Source organism: Hibiscus syriacus, unplaced genomic scaffold (genome assembly GCF_006381635.1).
Source record: "Hibiscus syriacus cultivar Baekdansim isolate YM2019G1 unplaced genomic scaffold, ASM638163v2 tig00110560_pilon, whole genome shotgun sequence".
Taxonomy (NCBI): domain Eukaryota; kingdom Viridiplantae; phylum Streptophyta; class Magnoliopsida; order Malvales; family Malvaceae; genus Hibiscus; species Hibiscus syriacus.
In genome coordinates, this window is record NW_024062781.1 from 82,475 (window position 1) to 103,094 (window position 20,620).

The 20,620-nt window shown below is 31.2% G+C and overlaps 2 protein-coding genes and 1 pseudogene across 3 annotated transcripts; 1 reads left to right on the plus strand and 2 right to left on the minus strand.

Annotated features, from left to right (window-relative positions):
- The first annotated feature begins 5,495 nt into the window (after positions 1–5,495).
- On the plus strand, positions 5,496–6,532 carry LOC120132257 (annotated as a pseudogene).
- A 2,894-nt stretch (positions 6,533–9,426) lies between these two features.
- Positions 9,427–10,517, minus strand: LOC120132258 (VIN3-like protein 2). Its single transcript, XM_039149063.1, is given in 3 exon segments — positions 9,427–9,632; positions 9,635–10,075; positions 10,373–10,517. Coding segments are annotated over 3 exon segments (666 nt in total). The 5' UTR covers positions 10,392–10,517.
- A 5,892-nt stretch (positions 10,518–16,409) lies between these two features.
- On the minus strand, positions 16,410–19,609 carry LOC120132289 (replication protein A 32 kDa subunit B-like). 2 transcript variants are annotated; one of them, XM_039149077.1, is made up of 10 exons: positions 19,404–19,609; positions 18,992–19,096; positions 18,795–18,892; positions 18,636–18,677; positions 18,454–18,531; positions 17,972–18,050; positions 17,739–17,858; positions 17,578–17,651; positions 16,606–16,674; positions 16,410–16,514 (listed from the first exon to the last, which is right to left on the minus strand). In XM_039149077.1, the coding sequence occupies exons 1-10, from the start codon at positions 19,506–19,508 to the stop codon at positions 16,436–16,438; spliced, it is 849 nt and encodes a 282-aa protein (XP_039005008.1). In that variant the 5' UTR covers positions 19,509–19,609; the 3' UTR covers positions 16,410–16,435. The 2 variants fall into 2 exon arrangements, with proteins under 2 accessions (XP_039005008.1, XP_039005009.1); XM_039149078.1 differs by lacking the exon at positions 16,606–16,674 and having other exon boundaries at positions 16,410–16,501; positions 17,578–17,655; positions 17,734–17,858.
- Positions 19,610–20,620: the final 1,011 nt, after the last annotated feature.

Consider the following 20,620-nt stretch of genomic DNA (forward strand, 5'->3'; position numbering starts at 1 on the left):
AAGGGGGAGGGGAAGGCTCAGAAACATGGAGGGAGTGACGGCAGCTAGCGCCAATGCAACACCGCCTACCAAACCAGACTAGTCAAACCCACCTAACCCCCTATGTTAACCATGGTTAAATTTTGAATTGATTTTTGAGTAAATTATAACAATCATCACTGAACTTTACTATATCTTCTATTTCACTCACTTTACTTTAAATTCATTCAATTTTTAATTAAACTTAACATAATTAGCATTTTGGTCACTTATCCATTTTCTCACTAAACAACATTATAATGAACTATTATATAGATGCAAACTATGTTGTTTTAGTGAAAAAATTACTTTTCTAAAACAACATCGTTTTAATGCCGTTAAATATTTAACGGTTGAGTGACCAAAATGCTAATTATGTTAAGTTTAGTGAGAAAATTGAATGGATTTAAAGTATAATGAGTGAAATAAGAAATAAATAAAGTTTAGTGATTATTGGTATATTACCCTTGATTTTTTTACTCAACAGATTAATTTAAAAAAGAATACTCCACCATTATTCGGCTTTTAAGCCTTCATTGGACATTGATACCTTTTCCAAGGATTCATAAAATCCAATCACTCGGATCCCATTCCATTATTTTTTGGAATAGAAAATTCCAGAATTTAATACACAATAAGAGTAAAGTTTGTGGAATGGTCAGCACTACAGGTAGGGTTATAAATGAGATATAGATCATAAGTTATTTGATATTGATTTAGTCAAAGTTAATAAATATTTGATTCGATTGAACTCGATTCGATCTCTTAATGAGCTGAAACGAGTTACTTGATATTCGATTCGAAAAACTCGCAAATAAATCGAAAATATAATATATTAAGATTTTATTTTTTTAAAAAAATTATTAATAATATTAATATTTATGTGTTGATTTTAAAAATACAGTATAAAATTTTTCATGTATATAAGATTCAGGTTCGAGTTTGAGACTTCAATTGAGTTGAGTTTAATATTTTTTTATTACGAACTTTTCTATGATTTCACGAGCTTCAATTTATGATTTTGAGTTCGAATCGAACTTAAAAAAATTTAAACTCGTGGAATTTTTAAATCGAGACGAACTCTATTTTAAATTTTTTAAACCGAATTGAGTTTAGTAATAGTCGAACTCGACTCTACTCATTTACAACCTTACTAATACATTTGGCTGCTTGGATTTCTTTTATTATTTATTTTTGTATATTCGATTGGGTGTTCTTGATATCACCTTCTTGTTTGATGGACTCCTCTCAGCCGGAGTTTCCCATGTGTTATGCGGATCGTATACAGGGAACGTGTTATATATATATATATATTATAAGTTTATTTATCTAGTTTTTTAAATTAATTTGCGTGGCTATTTTTTTAATCAGTTTTACATAATCAATGTATTTAGAAGTATCATTATTGACAATAAATGAGATAATTTCATAAAATGGAAATCGGACTGACAAGCACATAACATCGAAAAATTCTGCTGACTTGTGAAAATAAACATATTCAAACTTTGGGGACCAATCTGGAAATAGGGTCATGATTTAGAGATAAAATTAGAATGTTCAAGAGTATAAGAAGCAATTTAAAATAAGAGTTATAGTTTGAAAATATGATGCAATTAACTCAATTATTTATAAATCACTTAAAACTAATTAAATTAATACACTGCATGCTTGTTCTGCCATGTAATATATATACACGCACGCTTAAATAATTTAGACTCGAAATAGTTAAATATTATAATAATAACGCCATCAGTAAAATTAAAAACAATTAATCTTTAAAATAAAATATTTTAATTCTTTATTTTATTAAAATGGAAGTAGTAGTAAATATAATAAAAAAACAAAATATAATAAACATATACGTTTTTTCACAAGTCAGCAGAATTTTTCGTTTGTGTTTTTATGAATAAAATACTAAAACACGACGGCTTAATTTAATCATGAATTCATTTAATGCAAATTCATTTTAAAATAATTTAAGTCAAATTCTACAACTTGACCAAACGTCACTACAATCCAAATTTCTTCGTTTTATTTTATTCTTTTTTCACGGTGAGCAGATGACTTTTTATTTAACTAAAAAAGGTCGAAGATGTTTTTTAAATATAAAAAGGCACATATGACTTTCTCTAAGTCTTACTATAGTTTTATACCATTTGACCGTTTCTTAATATGGCTTAGTTCACTGATTAATGGATCATTATTGTTTCTATAGGTTATGGGTTCGACCACCAATAACTATAACAAACGATTAAGCGTTCACCATCAAATGATTGAAAGTATTAAAACATATACTATTTTGAAATAACATAGCTTAATCAATAAAACAAAAGAACACTAAACACTTAATCCCGATTAAACATACTATATTTTATCATTATAAAATGTGCACACACTCTGTTAAGGATGGTTAAGATTTTATGTTAGAAGTAAACCTATAAAACTTAAAAGAGAAAATTGTAGGGAGACAAAAACATATAATCAATAGAAAATACAAAGAAAATATCTAAAATATACGAGAATTTGATTTACGATAATTTTTTACTGGTCTGAGTGATTCCAATATAGTATATGTCCAAGACATTATATATCTTTTGACAATAAACCCTCATGCACCCTTATACGTTGTGCTTTAATCTAAACATTGATAACAATTGTTCATGTTAGACTCTTCAAATGTTTTTTTTTTTTTGCAGATTTCAAGAGATTTTTTATTCCAATAATCACATCATACGATAAGTTTTCATAAGTATAATTTTACTCTTCAACAATCTCGCTTTTTAAAATTTATAGCGTTAACTACACAAATAATCATTTATCTTTGTGTTTTGTCTATTTTTTGTTACTGATTTCAAAATACATAAGATATGGTCACTTCGTTCTTATTTAACGAAGATGTGGTCACTACGAGTTAACTACCATTAAATATTTTGGTATAATCACACATTTTTCCATAATATATAAATATTTTCTCAATGTAGTCATACTTTTAATAAATTAAAATAAATTTAATCATCAAATTGAATGATATCATTATCATTGGTACCACGTGTCACCATTCGGTTGGAAAACTAACTTTATTTTATTTTAATTTAACAAGCAAAACACATTAGTAGAAAATAAATATATTAAATTCAAATAAAGTTAGCCCTCTAACTGAATGGTGACACGACACACACCAGTGACATCATTCGATTGAAAGATTAAATTTATTTTAATTTATTAAAAATATGACTAAAGTTGAAGAATATATAAATAATATGGATCAAATGTGTGATTACTTCAAAATATCACGTGATTTATTCCGTTAAATGTTAATTATAGTTGACCTGTGATGATAATATTTTATATAAATAAATAAAAAATAAACATATTTTAATTAAATATAAACGAAAGTGAGAACGTATTATGTATTTTGAAATTACTCGCCCATTGTACTCAAATAGTAAGAGTCAACTTTTTTTAGTATTAACACGGAGCGTAAGAAATTTGACTAATAAAAAGGGTCTATGTTTGACAAACCGATCCAATAAATGGATTGGACGTGCCAGTTGAAAACCACAATCTGAGAATCAACTCTATTATTCATCATGGCTGTGTCTTTGGGCATGGGCAAATCAACTGGACCCCAAAACAGTAATTTTGTCCAATTTTAAATAGCCGAGGGAGTTGAATCAAACTATATTATTTATGACTAACGACTCCATGCTTAAAATATTTTTCTTTGATGTATACATTTTCATACTTATGAACAAATAAATTTTTTAATGTGTTAAGGCTTTGACACAATTCTAAAATGGGTAAATCACGCATTCAATATCTAAATTATCAGTTTTGATTCTTTTTTAGTCCCTAATAATTTATTTTATTTTTAAAATCATACCTAAAATTCAGTTTTGTTTCATTTTAATATCCCTTTTAAATTTTGAGAAAAACTGAAGGTTTAGGTATTAAATCAAACTAATAGTTTAGGTACTAAACGAATTAAGTTTTTTAACGGATATGTACTAAAATGAAATAAAAACTAAACATTATGTATATTTAAAAAAAATAAAAGTTTAGATACTAAATTGGATAAAAATTGATAGTTTAAGCACTAAATGCGTAGTTTATCCTTCTAAAATTTTGACTGGATTTTACACCTAAAGCAAGAACCCATGCCCTTAGTCAAACACTTGCATGAACGTCTTGCGCTTGCAAAGTAAGCCAACCATATTCAACTCGTAATACATTGAGGTCACACCGGTTAAATTTGACATAAATTCAAAATTTTGATTTAATAGGTTTCAGTTGAACAGACAATAACTAGAATATATTTAATTTAAAATTAAAATTGATTTGAGCCTGACATAATAAATAAGTTGGAATGACCCAACTTTAAATTAAGTATAATTCTTAACCAGGGTTCACTTTTCGGTTTTAACCGAATTAATCGGGCCGAATTAGTTCGATCGGAGAACGGTTAATATTTTTTAAAATATTCGGTTAATAGTTAATTCGGTTCGAAATATGTTAATTAACCAAATTAACCGAAATTATTAAATATTATATATATTAAATACATATTTTAAGGTTAACCCTATTAAGAATTAATACCCAATTATTTTTTAATCATGCTAGACTCATTAAATTATCAATACCTAATTAAATTCTAAATCAAATAAAAAATACACATATTATATTCAAATTAATCTAATTTAAAAATTATAAAAAATTTGGTTAATTATGTTAACCAACCGAAATAACCGAACTTTATTCGGTTCGGTTAATATTTAAAAAAAATTCAGTTCGATTAACTGTTAATATTGTCAATGAAAATTCGGTTCAGTCGGTAGCCGAATTAAGCGTTTAAACACCTCTATTCTTAACTCGTAATTTAAAATCTCATTGTTTTTATAAACATAAAACATGCAATTTCAACTTGCACATTTTTTAAGAAGAAAGCAATTTAATCAAATTATCTCAATTCAGTTAATCTATAATATGTTCTGTCTACAAATTTTAAATTTAAGTAATTACTTTTACATGATATGTTTTTGTGTTAATGATTCAAAAAAACATAGCATAAATGCAAACTCATACTTTTTTTAGATGCAGTATATAATAATTTAATGTTTACAGATTTATATATGTACAACATATTCATAAATATTGCATATAATTAATATTCACGATCATATCACAATGAGATAAGAAATTGCATGTAAAATAGTTAATTACATGTTAAATCACAATAATTTTAATTTTCACATATACAATTGAATAAAGGTATAAAAATTAATGCTTATAATTACAACTAATCAAAATTAATGAATCACAGGATCAAAGTTCACACTTAATTATGAGATACAGACCAATGAATTCGTATTAAATTACAAGTCTCACCATATAAGTCGGCATTTCTTCTTCTTTAACAAAGTTAAATATCAATTAATGAAAGCAGAGATCTTAGTTCCACCGAAAGAAAGCAACAGAAAATGGTAGCCATTTATGGGTTGGAACCAGGGATTTCGCGACCGTTATTATATGACCGCAATACCCGCAGTCCCCACAATAATATTTGCTATGTTTGCAATCACAACAAACGCGACGCGACTGTTATTTGAATCTTTGGTTGAACCTCAGCATGCAGTATCCATAATGCAAGGATTTTGAACATATATTGCAAAGTCTCTTATTCATCTTTCCCAGCCCTTGATTACGACTTGCGCCTAAGGCAATAATGGCTTTTTGATTGGGGCATGAATTCAATGAGATGCCAAACATGCATATGGAATTTAACTTCATTCTTTTTAGTTTATTGTTTTTTTTCTTAATTTATTTATAATCTTTTTACAAAAATCATTTGTTTTCGTCGTATCATCATATTGTATTAATCTTTTATTTTATGCAATCATATATTATTTATCGAACACTTAATAAATTGAAAAACATTGATTTTGTTCAAGTTATCTTATGATCCCGAAACGTCCCGAAGCGACAAAGAAAACACAAATGGATGGTTGCACGAGGGTGACATCGACTACATTGATGATGATAATGAAGTTTTCATTGTCGATCAATTGAAGGAATTAATAAAGTACAAAGGCTTTCAAGTGGCACCTGCTGAACTCGAAGCAATGTTGATTTCCAATCCCAACATTTCTGATGCTGCTGTTGTGCCGTAAGTCTCCTTTAGCACATCACGTTGAACAGTAATTTGGGTGTTACGATCACATCGGTTTCTATCACATATGTATTTTAGTATGAAAGATGAAGCAGCGGGAGAGATTCCAGTTGCATTCGTTGTGAGATCCAATGATTCCAAGATTACCGAGGATGAGATTAACAGTTCATCTCAAAACAGGTAATGTCAAAGTTTTTTGTAATGTTCAATCTAGTACTCAAATTATTTGAATATTGTACATGACACCCACAAGGACCTCATTAAAAACCTCTCTAATCCTAAAAGGAGGAAAAAGAGTGCACCCAAAGCAATGAAACTAAAGAACACCAACATGGCAGACAGCCGTAGATAAGCCACCCCAGAAGCTGACCCAAAAACCCTTCCCAGACAAAAACAAGACCACTCAGACACTAAACCCATCTACAAACAGCAAAACAAAGATAAACAGACAGCAACTCCCTTGGACCCAAGACAAAGTCCCAGCATCAAAGCCAACAGAAACCTCCTCCTGAAAAAAATCTGAATCCAGCGCACGCTTCGCTAGGTAATCAGCAGCCGTATTACACCTTCTAGGAACATAACTCACCGGAACTTTTCTCTCGGTAACCACCGAGGCAGCACGAAGGAGGATGGACGCCCAAACAGTCGGAGAGAGGGCGGGGACCTGCATCCATTTCACAACTACCTCGCAATTGCTTTCGATAATGAGATCAAACACCTTATACCGCTTAGAGATCATGAACAAATTAATAGCACGAGTAACGCCATAATCTCCAATTGTACCGAAGATCCACTCCCATAAGTAAATGCATCAGGGGTGTAGCCTCAGAGAAGCATCTTATCAACCACTTTCGCTGCCTCATGGATATGATCGAGCTTGCAAAGGCCATATAAACATCATTAAAAGTCTGAACATCAGAGCACAACCCATCAGAAACATTTCCTCCAAAAGTTTCACTGCTTCAATAACTCTGTTGCCTTTCGACAACGCACGTATCAAAGTATTGTAATGACTCAGTTAGGCACACATCCATATCTCGTCATATCCCTAAGCAATAAGCATGCAGAATCTACTTTATTATCCATACGAAGGGCTTTGATTACAAAACCATATGTAAGAGCATCAGGAGATACACCCTTATTTAACATGTCATGAAAAACATTAGGAGTAACTTTATAACAATTCCCAGCTACCAGAATACTCAAGACAGTACTGTAAGACCTATATGTTGTTTCACAAAGTAAACACTCTTCATATCCAATAATAATCTAGAAGCTTGGCCTGGCAAACAGGCTCTTCCATAACATTTCATTATCAAAATGAAGAGGGATTCTCTAAAAAGGATCCCTTCTTCTTTCATTTGCATCAACAACCTATCTATAGGTTTAAATTCCTTAGCCGCCCCAAGTTTTCAATAAGAACATAATACACGTCAAAAGTATGACAATAGCCTTTCTGAGAACCCGCCAATTGAAACAACTTCAAAGATGTGGGAACATCAAGTGGCAATTCAAGTAATTTTGAGAGCTGATACGGAGTAATCTTATTGAATGATTTTCGGAGTTCATCGAGCTAAAATAGTTTGAGTAATTTCTGCCATTCATTTTCAGGGTCTGATTGATTGCTCTGGGAATCATGCCCAGATGAAAAACTGAACACGGGGTTTTAGAAACAGATTGTAGGTTTTTTTTCTGGCATTAAATGCAAGTTTTTTCGATCTTCTCAACATTACTCTAAATGGGTAGCTCCAAAATCAGCAAATTTACCTCTTTTCCGATGAAAATTTCTGGAAAAACATTGTTGTAGTGCTCTCGGGTACCGCGATTGAGCTGTGATTTCGGCTTCCGCGTCGTACGATCAGCCGCTGCTTTTAAGAAGGTTAGGTTATGGTTATGCCTGTCAAATAACCGGAGGTAAGAGGTGGTGAGCAGTTTAAATTCGACCTGATTAAAATTTAAAAAGTTTAAGGATTGATTCGGTTCGAACTCAACTCAAAATTTTAACGAGTTGAGTTGAGCAAAACCTAATTTTATTTGATAAGTTTGTGAGTAATTCATTAATTTTTTAAACTTTTAATAATTATTTTAAAAAATTATTTTATTCAACACATTACTAATTTACTAATTAATAATAAAAATATGACAAATTAATAATCTATTAGTTTTCTAATAAATAATTAAAAACATGAAATTATTTATTAATAATTATTATTTTGCTATACATCGATATCAAACCTTAATTATTATTTTAATATATTTAGTAATTTTTATTTTAATATTTAGACTTTGAATTTGTTTCATACATGCTTGATAATTTTTTAGTTAAATTTATTAATATATGTTTATATTAAGTTCTATATAGTATTATTATATTTTACTTATAGTTAAAAAAATAAATTTTTTGGTGAGCTTAGCGAGCAACGAGGTGAACAACTAATTTAATGAGTTTAACGAGCGACACGAGCACGAGTCGAACAAAATTTTAACGAGTTTAACGAGCAACGAGTCGAATCAAATTTATCTTTTGCAGCCATAAGTTGTTTTCTCCAGCACCTATATAAATATGGGAAGTTTATGGAACCAGTCTGATCGAACTATATATTGACATTTCAAGATTAAATGAATAACAAAAGTTTCATTTAACGTAATCAATACGTGTGGTTTAATTTATTTATATGTACAAGTCTACTTCCTTAGATAGTGTCGTAAAGGGAAAAAAACATTCCAAATTACAGTCAACAAATAACATTAGAAAAAAAAATGGAACATGATTTATGGAGAACATAAACTATCCATAAGGCAGAGGCAAAAACAAAGCGCATGAAATAAAAAATAAAATAAAAAAAGCATAAAACTGTCTTACATGATTAAACAAACTGCAGAATACAATCAAAGAAAGTCTGATTGTCTAATACCAGCAAAAGTTAGTAGCTAATCATTCGTCTCCTTGTTCTTACAACATGAGGTATGAAATGGAAACATCACGCAATAATTTAGAATCTTTAAACATATTAATAGTAAATATCAAGTTCTAGCGTTTACAGTTGTTGAAAAATATCCATAATTTCTATCACCCAAAGATCTGCAAAGCACCACAGCAAAATAGAAAACAAAAGCTCAAACTGACTGAATAGTATACCAGAGAAAAAAAACAAACAGAACAAAATGAATGTTTACGTGCATGTATATATATATAGCATCTAGGAGAATTTACCCAAGCAAATCATTTACTTTCCCGCATGCTACACATAAAAGCTACCATCAAGTCCTGCATGCCGTTTATCTTTCAGAAAACCAGAATTCTCATGTTTTAAAGCACACTCAAGATGACATGACATGCCACAGGAATTGTTCTGGAAAGGAGGCTCTGAGCTGCAAATTAACCACAGGCTAGGATCCTTGTTGTCATCAAACTTATAACAGATGCAGCAGGAACACCTCTTGCAAATGTATCTTCTTGTCTCAAGCTAGCCCTGCAAGCTGAGTTTTTACAATAAACAGCATTGGTCGTGTCATTTCCACCATTATTGATCGGAAGATCATTCACCGGAACAGGCAGTCGACACGGATGATCAGCCTTCCTTTGCCTTTTGGATGTTTTCTGGCCATTTGTTGGGGAAGATTGCAATTCAGGCTCCGTCACACCCTCCTGATCTCCCGAATTCTTTTCAGCTACAATTTTCAAAAGGTTTTCTATAATTTTCAGCTTTGTCAAGCCAGTGTATTTCCTTTCCTTCCCCATCTCAGCGCATAAGATCTGCAAAATCTCCTGACGGCTCCATGATTGTAGCATTTCAGGGGCCCTGCTTGTCCTCTTTGATAATTCATAGACTAGCTCTCTCTTTTCATCCATACTCAATTCACTACATTTTGATGGATCAAGAGTAACTCCTATAGCAAAGGGAGCCAAAAAATCGCAAGTGAAAAAGTGTAAGCAGTAGAAGGTACCACGACAACCCAGAAATCCTAAATGGTTGAAATTAAGTAAACAAAGAGTTCATATAGCTATTAATTGTCCATCTAGGAAACAACATGTTAGATGATTACTGGTTGTGAATCCCGTTAAAGATCTAACTTTCAAAGACCTTCAATATACTAAAAACCGAAAGCAGAGAAAAATATGCAATACCCTGATTACATCATACAGAAAATCCAAAACAAAACAAAAATACAAATGTAAAAGATTACCCTCGAAAGAGGAATCCATTGGAACGAAAGCTGAATAAAAGGGGAGCCGTCAACACAACACCTACATTACCATCAAAATCCAAACTTTCTGAAGCCTGTAACGAAAAAGATAAAAACTTCATGAAGAAAAAAAATGAGCAGGCAAAGAAAGGGAGGAATATGATGATGGGAATAACAAATACCAAAAAAGGAAGCTTGAAATTCAACCCCACCCCACAACTAAAGGATCCTTGACTTACCTTGGGGTTGAGAGTTGAAAGCCTTTCTTATTCCGATTCCTTCTCTCGTTTCCCCCTTAAAAAAATAAAGAAATAATAGAGTTTTCAATAAATAAAAAAGCTACTAATAGAGTTCGTGTTTGCTGTATTAAATGAGCCCTCTCCATTTTTAAATGCTACTAGTATTTTTCGCTTATATTGGTTTCAAAAAGGGCTGAGGGTGGGCCAGCGACGCTGATGAGGTTGAGAGCTGCGAGCTGACGGCTGAGATGAAGATAAGAGGGCAAAATCGGCATTTGAATGTCATCTTAATCGTGTCTACATTTTTTCATTAATATAAAATAATTTTTAATTATTTAATATTAAATATTTATACCTTTAACATTTATTATTCGAACTTAAAATTTTAAAAAATAATATTTTTTTACCATCTTGTTCGCTAACATCACTACTCGATCAATCCTCTTCATGGCTTAAGATGCTTATGGTGACATCACTCATCATTGTTATGCAAAATTTTCTGCCAATAAATTTTGGATCAATTACGAGTTTAATATCTAAAATTTTGATTCATTTTAATAACTAAATTTGTAATATTTTTTTTTTCATTTTAATATAAAAGTTCAAAATTTAACATTAATTTAAAAAAAATAGAAAGTTTATACATTAAAACATATTAAAATTGAAAATTTATATATTAAACGTGTTAAAAAAATTATGGTAAGATATTAAAATGAAGCAAAAATTTAAATATCACGATTTTAATTTTAAAAATATTAAAATTTTAAATACTAAAATAAATAAAAATTAATATTTTAATATTAAATTCATTGTTTACTCTAATTTTTTAGCAGCGTGATATGGCAACAGAGAATAGTCTACGTGGCCTGTCTTCCCTCACTTCTTTCATGAATTTCAATGCGACCTTTACCTAACATATTTTTTTCTTTAATGTTTAATGCATAGCTGCCACCTCATAACCTAACCCAACTAATCTTTTCATTTCTACTATTTTATTTATTCTTTTAATTACGAATATCTCGGTTATTTATTGTACATTTCAAATAAAAAGCTTCATATTAAATCGTATAGATTATAAGAATTATTAAATATTTAATACTGTTAATTATGAATATCTTCGTTATTAGACCATAAAATTTTAAAAATTAATTACCCATCCACTTATTATTTAAATGTCAAGACTTTCAACAGGTGAATCCACTAAAATAATACAGAAAGGAAAGACAAAATGTTATATTTTTTTATGAAAATTTTATATATATATATGGAAGGTTTTTATATTAGAGACGAATTTAAAATTTAAGGGATAAAAATATAATTTTAATAAAATTACATAAAATATTTAAAATATATGAAAATTTTATATTTTTAAGGGACAAACGCACTTATTCACCACGCCTAACTCTATCATATATATATATATATGATCACGGCATTTAAAACCATTGGTTTCTTTTTTTCAGAGCAATAATGAACCATCACTTTCTTTTATAATTGCTTATAGACCCTCTTCGAATGCGAACCACTTGTATTTGCGGATGCAATTCATTGTTTATATTATTCAAATTTGGTCCTTAGTATTTTTTATCAATCCGATATAAGTATTGTAGACACTCATTTTTGTTTGGGTTTATAAATTATTATTATTATTTATCTAATTTTTTTACATTTTGTAGGCCCCATAACCGAGGCCCAATTTACAATACTCAAGTTGGACCCGACCCAAGTCAGTAAACCCAAAGCCCAACTAAGCTGGCTCAAATGAAAAACATGACCTGACCCAACTAGGGTTTTTAAACCCTAGCCCTAATCTGACCTAACCCTAAGGAGCTACTGTCGTCGTATCACAGCCATTGTTCCTGCCACGTACTCCCATCATCCGCCAGTCGTCGTTTCCACCACTCAGCATCACCATCTCGTACAAATAGTGAGGAAAATCAGTCAAAATCCAACCAAATCCAAACCTCTTCAATAAAAATAAAACAATCCCGTAAAATTGGGAATGATGAAATGAAATCATTCCCCTATCAACTGGCCATCATAGCTTCACCAAAACCAAACAAAAAATGCATATAAACCAACATGCAAGCAGAGGGGGAATCAAACAAAAAAATCAGAAAAAAGGAGATCGAAAAGGAAAAAAGAAGGAAAATGGGCTTACATTCGGTCAAAGTTACTCGTCGGCATTTGGAGGGTTCGATTGTGGATTGGGACGGTGAGAAAGAGCGCACGAGAGAGAGGAGTAACATACTCCGAAATCAAAGCGATCAGATAGCCAGATATGGAGATCGAAGATATTGAAAGTCAAACGGTTTTTGACATATTTGTGGAGCTCGGGACATTTTGGGGAAAACCAAGCCCATATTCATGCTCAAGGCCTTGAGATGAATCACAAGTGTAATCGGGGCTTGAAAGGCCGCCAAAATATGACTGTAGTCGATGGCGGAGCACCTCGCCAGAGGCTCATCGGATCTAAGAGAAAGAGGAAAAGAAAAAGAGTGAAATAAAAAAGTAAAAGGGCCTTATATAGGCCATGTAAAACGGTGTCGTTTTAAAGGGACGATCCCCGTATTTTTGCATGTGGGCAAATAGTTGTTTTGATCCTCGCAGGTTTTGTAAATTTTCATTTTAACCATTAAATGAAATGGTTAATTCATGTGCATGGTCCTTAAATTATGCTATGTTTATATTTTTGTCTCTTGTTTCCAATATTGCTGAAAATCAGTCTATTTATGTTTTCAGTTCCTCGAACCTTCGTTTATATGCAACCAAATCACTATTTATGCTTGAAAAATCGAATTATCGTCTAATTAGCTCTTGTATTTTTGTATTCATGCATCTTGATCCCTGTATTATTGTTTATCGTATATTAGCCCTTAACTTAGAACGTGCATATTTTTGTTGTAAATATTACCATGTATGTGTTGTCATATTAAATATTTATATGTGTATGTATACGTGCATGTATATTTATATGTTTTACATAGTATATTTATGTACATTTTTTTAATTTTTGTTAAATGCTTATTTATTTAATAATTTGTTAAATGTCACTCACTCGAATATTTTCAAGAATGTTCGCTATAGAATGGACGTGAAAAGTACGTCCCTATAAGAGAAATACGATTCGAGGCCATTCGAACGAAAAGTGAACTTTAAATAAATCTGATTTGTTTTCCGTACAATTTTATGATTCGAAATAATTAATCATTGTTTGATAAAAGGATCGTATTTTAATTTTAGACTTGAATTTGCATATTCTACTATTATGACAACATATAAGCAACTAGGCATCAATTTTGTGCGTTGTGTGGTGCTCACCCTTCCCCACGCATAACCGGCTTCCGAATTTTTAAAAATAATTTTTTGGTAACTTGGACCGATTTTGTATTTAAAATAATTTTTCGTAAAATTGTTTTAAACAACATTTTTATGTATTCGACCTACCTAATCTAAAGGTCGACGACGACTTCAAATTCGATCAAATCCCAAATTAATCAAAAATCCTAAATTTTCAAATTAAGTCATAATTATTTTAATTTGAATTTTTCGTTTAAAAACATTATGATAAGTACAAAGATAAGATATGTTCAACTATATCTCTTAATCATTTTTACATTTAACATTTACACCCCTGATATTTCTAGTGCTCGAACTCAATACCTTAAAGAATAACAATAATTTATTTATCACCTATATGGATTTATTTATTCATTTGGTCCTTAGTATGAATTTACTTAATTGAGATCATCATATGTGTAAATAATCAAATTCGATAACGTGGTGATTACTATTCGCTGCTTTCCATCAAAATTAAAGTGCACGAACCAAATCATAGAGTGTGAAGCACGTCACTAGTTGATAACCCAACATGCATGGTTTGCTTTCTGTCCTTTCTGATTCAATATTATATCATGCCTCGATTAACGGTTTAATTTAATTGAATATTTTATTTTATTTAAAAAAATAAAATATAAGGTAAAATACACATCTAATATCTAAATTATTAATTTTGATATGTTTTAGTATCTAATCTTTTAATTTTTCAAAATCATATGTAACGTTCAGTTTTCACTTCATTTTAATATCCAATTAAAAACTTAATGCGATTAATATCCAAATTATAAGTTTTGATCCATTTTAGTAAATAATCTTTTAATCATTTCAAAACTTAACGATAAATTTAAATTGGGTATTAAAATGAAATAAAAACTAAACTTCATGTATAATTTTAAAAAAATGAAAGTTTAAATACAAAAATAAACAAAAACTAATACTTAGAAACTAAAACTATAATTTACCCTAAAATATATTTACGCTTAAGGGTTGTTAGGGATGGCAATATGACCCGAACTCAACGGGGAAACCCGAAACCCGATCAAGTTTGGAACGAGTCGGGTTGAATGATATCGGGTCGGGTTCGGGGATATTTTTCGGGAATTTGTTCGGGTCGAGTTCGGGGCAAGGTATCCCCGCCCCGATTATATATATATAATAATATTTTATATTTTTTATATTAATTATATATATAATATTTATATTTTTTATATTAATTATATATAAAATATTTTCGGATTCGGATATAATATTTCGGGTCAGGTTCAGGGACAGGTCAAAAAAAAATCCCCGACGGGGCGCCCCAATAAAAAAACCGTCGGGGATCAGGTCAGGGTCAGGGACTGGGCGAGCAAAACCATCCCTGAACCCGACCCGTTGCCTTTCCTAGGTGTTGTTAACACCCACCGTCGCTTTGCCTTGCATTGCTCAGTTTTAACTAGGCATGCATGAACTGAGTAAAATATTAATCCTCGTTGATAGGTTGTTTAATTAATCAAAAAGGACGGCTCGTAACATATATTTTATAAACGAGGAGATATTCACTAAAGGATAATCTGAGCTACCCATTTTTATTGATCTACCGATCATGAATCTGTACAAAACTAAAAATATTTTACATTATATAGTGAATTCTAACCTTATAATAATGATTATATAATCATGCTGGTGAAAGTGATGAATGCCAACAAACTGAATGATGACGTGTGATTCTGCTCTGCAGCACATGGCTTGGTTGGACTGGGATTATTGTGAATTTACCCAAATTTAAGATATTACGGATTGGTATATATATTAGTATACTAATAATTCATAATATGATGCACTCATTCACGTGGGTTGTGCAGAATGTAATGGCACAGGCTGCCTGCTTCGACTAAAGTCAAAGCCCAACACTGAAAGGGAAGGACGTTTTATATATTTGGTTAAAGATAGATATTGTAGAAAGGTAATCTTAAGTGAAACATAACATGTATCCTTCGAATTACTTAACTCTTAAAGTTTTAAAGTCCAATACGTGTTTCCCCATCAAGAAATAGATGTTTTCTTGTTCATTAAACTCTTAAATTTAAAACCGAAAACTCGAAATTCAAGAATCGAGTTTTATTCACCCTAACCAGAGCAATGACCAGGGAACATGTGACAATGGTTTGCCACAATGACTGCACGATAAATGCAGCCTCTTTGGAACAGCAAAAGCAGATAGTACAATCAAAACGCATAACATTAAGGCCAAGAAATAAGTATAGCTCCAAAGACTGACATTACTGATAGATAGTATAACCAAAAGCAGAGCATTTAGACTAAGGGCTAACATACGTATTGCTCTAAAGACTGATATTACTGAGAGAGTATAACCAAAAGCAGAGCATTGAGACTAACATAAGTATTGATCTAAAGACTGACATTACTTATAGATAGTATATAACCAAAAGCAGAGCATTGAGACTAACATAAGTCTTGCTCTAAAGACTCACGTCAAAATATCTCAGGCATCAGTGAATTTGTAGTAATCTTCAGTGGTTGTGTAAACGAGGCCCTCAGATGCAAGGAACTCTAAAGTTTGCCTGTCAAACAACAAAATACAGTTTGCATATTGTTTATGATTACGAACAAATTAGTGTTTGCATGGTTGAAAGATCGGTGGAAGAGACATACCTGACCTTATCCTCGGAATCATTTAGTTCTCGAGCGATGACAACAGAGGATACCCCCATCTCAGATGCACTGAAACATAATTGAAACTCAACATTCTACTCTAACACGCAAGAAGAAATATTTCTGCCACCATTTCAAAGTTACATACTCCTTGGAACTACTTTACAACAACAACAACAAAAAAGAGACGTTGAAATTTCCAAGCTTTAAAATCTCACCATGATTGGTAAGAATACCTGCTGTTCATAACATTATAATTAAACTGAAGCAAACCAAGCCCGTGGGTTTCAATTATCAAAACATATAACATTAGAATGGAAAATTATATATTTATTTCATAAATAAATAGCGTTCAATCTAATCACGATTAATAATCAGTAATTGGATATTCTTTTCAACAAGAAACTGTAATATATTATTAGTCTTCACTGCCAATTTTATTTTCTTGTCAATTGTTAGAATTACCAGAACCAGAGATGAAAATTTCTGATGTTACAGAAAGATGAAATCAAAGAACTAAAGGGTTGCAATGTTTAGAAAAAGTAAACAAAGAAATGTACCGCAGAGAAATGCAAAGAATTGAGCTGATATTTTATTATTCAAGAACAAAGATCTGTATTTTGAATATAAAAACAATCTATTTTTATAGAATCGTGTTGAAGGCTGGCGAGAGGTACGTAGCTCAACCGTTTAAGCTATCATCAATTTTTATAGATGCTTACCATAAGTAGTTCGGATACATGTAAAATGTTTGTTCTATCAAGATGTTTGTATGTTATACTTACACATTAGATAATTTATTTAGCTATCACATTTTGACAAAAACATGCAACGGGCATTCAGATCTGCAAACTCTAGGACAATGTAAGTTCAGTTTAACGTGATCAATAACTCAGGTTGAACAAAAAAAGAAAAAACCATTTAATTTCAACCAAATCAATCAGGTTCATCAAAATATCATTCACAACTCACATGCTTGCTGGCCTACGCAAGAATTGTAAGACCGTTGAACTAAGAGCATGGATCTGTTCTTCATCATTGTTATACTGGCCAGGTGAAGAGGAGAGAAAAAATGAGATCAGGATCAAGTAAATCAAAGAACTTAGATAGGTACTCTGCATCAGTTCATTCACCTGGTTAGTTTCATAACTGTAGCCCTTTCCTGGGTTGCCAAAATTTGAATTTGCCACTTGAGGCTGAGCAGTCATGCCACCAACAGAATTTGTCATCCGAGGCTGCGTGTTGATGCAACCCTATATAAAAAGTTGAGATAAAACAAGTTGTTCCTCACAATAAATACACATTTACATTCAAATAAGCTGGAATGTAATTTTGTATACTAGAGTATCAACTCTCAGTCTCTTACCCTCATCTTGGTGTTGTACAAATGAACATAGATACACTCGATGAAGTGGTTTGTAATCTCATTATAATCAGTAACAAGCCTGAAAACAAGGTTTAAAGCTATTGTAATCTCATTAGAATAAATAAAGGGCCTGAAAGCAACAATGGAATGCAAATCTAGAACTCTAACTACAACATCCAAAAATTTGACATGAAGATGAAATTTTAAAAGCAGAATCAAATAACAACTCGGATAAGAAGTTCCATTCCTTTCAGCTATGAAACAATAAAATAAATTCCAGTACGTCATTCCAAAGTGACCCTGATTTATTTGGTATAACTGGCACTAGTAGAAACTAACTGAAAGTTTTAATTCACAAATAAAAAAATAAACCAACTGAAGTTGCTCTCTCGCACAACAAAATTAAATAAATAAGAGGGTGAAAAGATGAAATATCATGTAAGAATATAATTCAATATATAAGTAAAATTTTGAATTCGTACCGAATTGAAAAGGTGTGCACAGTCCTTCTACCGTGAATGCTTTTTAACTGACCATAGACACGAACATACATTCCAACCCTGAGATGAACAAGACACTTGAATGCCATGATATACAAAAAACCTGTCATTCCAAGTTATAGTACTCATGAGGAAACTTAGAAATGCAATGCAAGATAACTTACGAGATCGCATCAACTTCAACTGAGTCTATATGCTCATGAACCCTAGTTAAATCTCAAAAACAAAAACAATAAATAGTAGCATAGAGTAAAGTTATTAAACAAAAGCATTCTAATACTGAAAAATAAACAGAACAAGAAAAAGAAAGAGAGAAGATTAACCATTTGGTGCATTCAACCCATCCTGTGCCATCATCAACTCTAAAAGTACATTCTGAAACAGCATTGTCTATTTTGGATACCCTTCCCACTAACACGATCTAAAAACAAAAAAAAAGCAAAAAAAAAATCAAACATCAATTGTATTTTGAAAATAGTAATTGTTCATGCAAGAGATAAAACAATTGATCGAAGCCTACGTTGTTGACATCAACACCTTCAATGGAAATATCAGATTCTCCACCTCTGGAGAGATCCATCAACTGCTTCACCGTAAGTGGAAGCAAGCAGCGCGCGTCACTGTTCTGGACATTTCAAAAAGAATACGCTAATAATAATAAAACCTTGAAGTTCAATAGAACTACAGTGAACAAATAACCAAATCTCACGTTTCTACCTCAAGCAATTTAACTCAAAAGTAAATATTTACTAAACGTCAAAACAGAAAAATAACCAAAGAAATATGAGCAAAACGGCGAAAGGTGATTCCCTGAACACGCACAGGAACTATTGTATGAAAAATAATAAACTAAACTGAAAAGACAAAAATCTCGAGAAAGATAAGGAAATACAAAAGAAAATGAGAAAAGTATAGGATAAAGACGATTATACTTTGGAGGAAGAGGATGGGCGGTCAGGGGCGGTCTGCGTGGCTTGTGATGGCATGAAACCGCCCCCAGAAAAGGCCGCGTTCCCATCAAACTCGTTCGACTGCATCGTAGCTTCTTCTATTATCAGATTTTTGGGGATTTTTCTTCTTATCTTTAACGCACTTTTGGGGTTCCCGGGCTGTGTGACTTACTTTCCCTCTCAACTTTAGGTTTTTATATATTTGAAAGTAAGTTTTGAAAAAAAGTTGATTTCATAGGGAAACGGAATCGGCTCGTTTTCGTAATAAATAACAAATAAATAAATAAATTTCAGTCGATAGATTTAATAATCGTTTTAAATTTATTTCTAGTTTTTTATTTATATTAATCTTGATTTTAACGTTTTAATTTAATATTTAAATTTTATTTTAATTTATATCGATCTTTAAATTTAATAGTTTTGTTTTTGTTTAGTTGTCTGATATTTTAATATTATGTTATATTTTAGGATATAGTACATAAATGGTCATATGACTGTAGGGTATTGTTTTAGTAAGTCATTTTAATATTAAAAGTTATAAAATAATTCTTTAACTTATTTTATTAAGTTCTTTTATTATTAAAAGTTATAAATGGTCATGCGACTAGTCATTATGTTCCAAATTCGTCATTTTTCATTAAAAATTTACGATTATTTAAGTTGGACATTAACATGGTGACAGATAGAGCTGGGTATATGGGCTAAGGCCCGCGGGCTACCCGTTTAACCCGCGACCCGTGCGGGCTTCGGGCCTTAAAAATTGAAGACCGTTTAAATTGCGGGCTTTTTAGCCCGGACCGTTAAACCTGCGGGTTTAATGGGTATAACCGCGGGCTACCCGCTAAAGCCCGCTTAATTTAAAATTTATAAAATTTTAGAGAAAATAAACTTAAAGAATTTTATAGAAACATAAAATAAATTACTTATAAATATGATTGTCATAAATTTAAGCTACTATTGCTTGATATTGATCAATAAACTATTGTAGTTCTTAAATTTATTAGGGTGTTTGTCATAATTTTATCGTTGCTTGATATTTTTTTCATTTAAATATACATCATTATTATTTTGGTATTTAAAGTTTTTTTTATTTAATTTTGACCTTTATTTTTTTTCATGAAGTATGTTATCCATTTTGTTCTTTAATTATAAAAAGTCACGTGATATTTTAATAATATATCACATGACACGTAATATTT

Excerpts from the sequence above, each read along its gene's own strand:
- LOC120132289 (XM_039149077.1), bottom strand. The coding sequence starts at position 19,508 with ATGCAGTCGAACGAGTTTGATGGGAACGCGGCCTTTTCTGGGGGCGGT. Across the intron at positions 19,097-19,403 it reads GCCCATCCTCTTCCTCCAAA|AACAGTGACGCGCGCTGCTT; the intron begins GTATAATCGTCT and ends TGAAATGTCCAG. Across the intron at positions 18,893-18,991 it reads AAGGTGTTGATGTCAACAAC|ATCGTGTTAGTGGGAAGGGT; the intron begins GTAGGCTTCGAT and ends TTTTGTTTTTAG.